The sequence below is a fragment of the Carassius gibelio genome, chromosome A18 (genome assembly GCF_023724105.1).
Source record: "Carassius gibelio isolate Cgi1373 ecotype wild population from Czech Republic chromosome A18, carGib1.2-hapl.c, whole genome shotgun sequence".
Classification (NCBI taxonomy): Eukaryota; Metazoa; Chordata; class Actinopteri; order Cypriniformes; family Cyprinidae; genus Carassius; species Carassius gibelio.
Window position 1 is genome coordinate 22,239,839 of NC_068388.1, and position 5,444 is coordinate 22,245,282.

The 5,444-nt window shown below is 36.7% G+C and overlaps 1 protein-coding gene across 1 annotated transcript; it reads right to left on the minus strand.

Annotated features, from left to right (window-relative positions):
• Nucleotides 1-234: 234 nt before the first annotated feature.
• LOC127934416 (serine/threonine-protein kinase pim-2-like) lies at nt 235-3,868 on the minus strand. The gene is made up of 9 exons (XM_052531790.1): nt 3,538-3,868; nt 3,064-3,152; nt 2,497-2,857; nt 1,927-2,021; nt 1,659-1,712; nt 1,173-1,551; nt 810-986; nt 526-614; nt 235-329 (listed from the first exon to the last, which is right to left on the minus strand). The coding sequence occupies exons 1-9, from the start codon at nt 3,866-3,868 to the stop codon at nt 318-320; spliced, it is 1,587 nt and encodes a 528-aa protein (XP_052387750.1). The 3' UTR covers nt 235-317.
• Between the last annotated feature and the right edge of the window lie 1,576 nt (nt 3,869-5,444).

Here is a 5,444-nt window from a genome sequence, read left to right on the forward strand (position 1 = left end):
CCAAGCCAGTACTGATCAACATCCCACTACTCCTGTGACCCATGCTTTGACTGTATGTGTATTCAGAGCCAGTGAGCAATGGACTTTCATATTAACAAACAACTGTTAACGCGCGATAAAATAATTGTTGCCGTTAATCAATTAAAACGTTAAGGTGACAATAACATTTTAACTTAATATATATTCTAGTTTAAAACAGCTTTTCTGGGATGTTTTGGACTGCAGGGGACAGACGTGGTAGACTGGGCCTCTGATACTGCTGCAACTATTGCAAGAACCATTGGAGAGCTGAAGATACAACAACTTCTGAGGTGGTCTTATGTGGTGGCCTGAAACAAAACAGAAACAAATACAGTATTATTACAAGTGTTAATACACTACGAATGACATTTTATAAGGTAAAACATACAACTTATTAAATCTAACAATAAAAGCAAAGTGAGAAAACTTGATTTGAAAATTGAAAATTGAAAAGAAAAATGTTAAACATGTCAAATTATTTTAAGGTGATCTTAGGTTTAGTACCGTAAACCACTTGTGGGAAAGGATTTCCTCCAGCTGAATTCGGTTCTTTGGCTTTATTTGCAGGAGAGCGCGGAGCAATCTGCAGCATTCTGTGCAGAAAGATGAGAGGGACATCTGAATATTACTTTAAACTTAACACATGCTTTAATTTAATGATCATATTAGCTGTACGATCTGAGTTCAGGCATCAGAAATCAAGAAAACTTCATGCAATTTCTAACGCCATCTTTCAGAAAGCTACTTGTCCTTGTTTTGTATGTTTAAAATGATAACTGAACTCTTACCGTTTGACAGACCAGTTTTGGACCAGAGATGCAGTTTGAGCATGTGCAGATCTAAGAAACCTGGATAATATCCGGCCACTATTTTAAATAACAGAACCCCCAGTGACCAAACCGTCGCAGGCTTGCCGTGGTACTTTCCCTTTATGTGAAACTCAGGAGGGACGTATGTTGCTGTGCCTGGAAGAAAAAGATTTTGTTAGATGTGCAAGTTCGGTTCACAACAGTGACGAGATCCATGACTGTAACAGTGTCGTAATTCTACTGTATATATATCGGGTGCTTCTTGTTGCTTTGGTGACCCACGCCTGGTCAACTCATAATATAATCGTCACTAGAGTTGTAGCTTTTAGATACAGTACATACCAGAGTATGACATGTAGACAGTTGTCCTCAGAATGTCCCCACACCCAAAGTCAATTAGTTTGACTTCAAGTGTCTGGTTGTTGATGAGAAGGTTGCTCGGTTTGATGTCACGGTGGAACACTTGGCGCTGGCAGCACACGTTCGCAGCTTTAGTCACCTGCATCATGACTCGCCGTGCTAAGCTCTCGTTGAGACGTCCACCCTGACGCCCCACAAAGTCTTCCAAAGTCTCACAAGGAGAGGGACATTCAAGGATCATGACGAAATGGTCATTGTAGTCCTTCCAGTCCAGCAGCTGGATGATCTCTGGCACTCTGGGGCCTTTATTAGCCAGGATTGTGAGGGCGATCTCCAGTGGAACGAGTTGCTGATATCCAGGCTAAAAGAAAGACGTTGGTAAGAAAGAAGTTGTTTTCCAAATAAGCACTTAGTCCAGTTTTCCTACTAGTTAGTGAGAGGAGAACAGAGAGAGTGCATCTTACTTACAATGTATAAACTTGGCCTGTAGGTTTCGGTCTTATTAACATATTTGACCGCCACCTGATCAAGAAAACAAACAACAATTAACTTGTGAAGAGGCCACCAATAAATGTATACAGACAAGTTTTGTAAAGTTGAATTGAATTTAAGTTCAACCAGGACAAAAAGATATACTGAGAGGCCTTGCAAACAATAGCATGACATCACAGAAGTATAAAGATGAGATGGGGCAAAATCACTTCGCTAGATAAGTTTTCATCAAGTTTTCACTTACTTTAAGGTCATCCTCCAAACGTCTCGCCTCATACACAGAACCAAATCCACCTTCACCCAGCAGATCACCCAGCTGGTAGTGGTTGGAAATGAAGTCTGTTACAAGATAAAACAACTGCAGTTTTAAACATTTGTTATAGTTATTATTCCATTTGATTTTATATAAAAATCTTAACAGATTTAGTGATATTTTTTCATCAGTAGACACTACATTGAATGTGTTCATGTTATTATTTGTCACCCCTAAACTATGTGCATATAAAATTACAAAAACTATTTTTTTTTTACATTTCCTGGATGAAAGATCTGATCATGGCCTTAATCTATTTTCAAGTTGATTTATATGTGTTGATGTGGATTTTATTTATTTAAAATTTGAGATTTATCACATTTTATAAATTCTTCATTGAAGAAACCTTAAAAATTTGACCAATCAGAGACCAAACAAGATGCTTAAAAGCTATTATAATCTATAATTTAAAACTAGAATGATTCAATTGATTGATTAATGAATGTCCCAGTAATGGATGTGTAGGAATGAATGATGACTGGTCATGCTCATGTCATTTACCATCACTGCATCTGGCTTTCTGTTCTTTCTGGTTCTTCACTTTCTCTCTCTGCTGCTCTTGCTCTTGTTTCAGCTCTTCTTCACCCTGAACTGGGTTCGAGCTGCGCTTCAGATGTTTCTTCACAGCTCCGTAGAAAGAGGCCACCCTCCACCACTTCTTTTTCTTCTTCTCTTTCTCCATCACCTTCCTCTCCTGGTCGTTTCCCTCAGCAGCATCAGCAGTGCTCTCATGAGGATGTTGTTCCTCTGTGCTGCTGCTGGGGTTTGGGGGGGTGTTGAGATCACATCCGTGGCTATCTGGGCCTCTATTTGCCAGGATGTTGAGGTCCTTCTCCTCTGGAAGACGTTGTGGAGATCCAAGCTAAAAGAGAGACAGTTTTTACAACGGTAAGGTGAAAGTTCTTTTCCAAATGTAGTTTGTAGTTTGACTTAATTTAAATCCAACCAGGACAAAAAGATACACTGAGAGGCCTTCCTAACAGTATAATTATATAACCAAATGATGAAGATAAGACAGGACTAAATGTATTTTCTAGCTGGGCAAGTTTTCATTCATCTTTTACTTACTTCAGGGTCATCCTTCAAACGTGTCGCCTCAGCGTCAAATCCACCTTCACACAGCTGATCGCTCACGAGGTTGTGTCTGACAGTGTAGTCTGTTAAAAGATGAAACAACTGCAGTTAACCTAAAAGTTCAAATATTTGTATTATTCAATTTTAATTCATATATAATCTCATATAATTATTTTTAAACATATCCTGAATCTTGCCCTTGATCACTCTTCAAGTTTCTTTATTTATTATTGTGCTTATGTGAATTTTTTTAATTTAACATTCGCCTGATTTGACTTATCTATATTGAGGAAACATTAAAAAGATAGGAAAAGGGTATTGAAGACTAAATAAGACAACCATTATAATCTATCCTCTAGATTAATTTACTACAAATGGATATCCAGGGATGAATGATGGCATTTGATGTAAAGTACAGAGCTTCAGTAAACTGTGCAACATATTCTTATGAGTTGATCATTGATTTACCATCACTGCATCTGTCTTTACACTGGTTCTGGTTCTTCACTCCCTCACTCTGCTCTTGCTCTTGCTGCAGCTCTACTTCACCCTGAACTGGGTTCGAGCTGCGCTTCAGATGTTTCTTCACAGCTCCAAACAAAGAAGACAACCTCCACCACTTCTTTTTCTTCTTCCCTTTCTCCATCACTTTCCTCTCCTGGTCGTTTCCCTCAGCAGCATCAGCAGTGCTCTCATGAGGATGTTGTTCCTCTGTGCTGCTGCTGGGGTTTGGGGGGGTGCTGAGATCACACACCTGACTCTCCGTCAACGGATGAACTCGACAAGGTCGCTGAAACATTGTTGTCAAAATCGATAACAATCGCTGAAAATAACTGCTCAGTTTCACTCACCACTGCTACTAAACCCACAAAATGATTTCTTGGACTTATAAGTTCTACGAAATCGAATTCTTTCTGTGACGTCACGATAACCTGCGCGCCCTTTTTTTTTTCACGCCGCCCGCGCCAGATTCACGAAGCATTCTTAAGAAAAAAATATTCTTAACTGCCATGTTCTCCTTTTAACGTAAGGGGGAAAAAAGTATGCAATTTCTTGCATTTCCACGAATTTTTATTTTTTTACAAAACAAGTCAGAAAGGGAGTTCATTTTTAATTTAAGCCAACAAATAAATGATCAATCTTTGGCGGTATAAAGCACACTCGTGACAGGCTCTTTATTCAAAAACATGCGCGTTTATTGTGATTTTTACGAAGTGTTTTTCATTGAGTTTATCAGCGAGTCTTCAGCAAGAACCAGCACTGATTCAATAATGCATGTCATTTTCTTCTTCGGAATTTTTTTTTACAAGAATCGCATTTCTTAAGAACTTTTTGGAATTTTTCTTAGGACATTTCTTAACTTATTTTTCTTACAGATTTCTTAAGATGATTTTCGTGAATCAGACGCCTGATTTTAATATTTTAAACTGGGATCATAATGAATCCCAGGAGTCTATCATTCAATGACAATAGTAAACTATACCTAAAAGACCGATTAAACAATTGTTAAACAATTCACAATTAAACTAGTAAAGAAAAACATGTTGCCCACCATATGAAACTAAATATATGTATTAAATGTATTTTATGAATTTAAATATTTAAATTTCATATAAATGCAACTCTTATAATTATCTAGGCCTATCTGTCTACAGATATAGAGTAAGGTGACCAGATTTCTGAAATTAAAACCGGGGGCACTTCAGTGGTCAAAATATCACTGAAATCTCACTTGCCATTATCTACGAATTAAAAAACTGGGACAGTATGTTTTTGTGTTTTTATTTGATTGTTGTGGGTTCCATACATTAATTTCATAATTGATACAGTGGTGTTTGAGGATCAAACCTACCCCAGGGTTTTTTTTTTAAATACAATTCACCAAAAATCACACTGAAAAATAATAACCATTGCAAATATCCTGGGGTGTAAAAAGTCCACTCTGGTAAGAACAACACTAAACATTTAAAAAAGCTGTCATGTCTATATATCAAAACATGAATTATATTTAAATTCTTATATATATATATATATATATATATATATATATATATATATATATATATATATATATATATATATATATATTAGGGCTGTAACGGTACTCAAAAATCACGGTTCGGTACGTACCTCGGTTTTAAAGTCATGGTTCGGTTCATTTTCGGTACAGTAAGGGATAGAAATGCATAAACATTAAACTGCAGGTTGTTTATTACTACAAACTTTTTTTTTAACAATTTGTTTTTTAAAATACTTTTTAATGAAATATATATAAAATAAAATAAAAGAATAAGAAATAAAATACTGCTGCAAAGTTCTCCACTAAATAAAATACTCTCAGTCTTAAACCACGCCACGCTCACGCCACGCAGCCA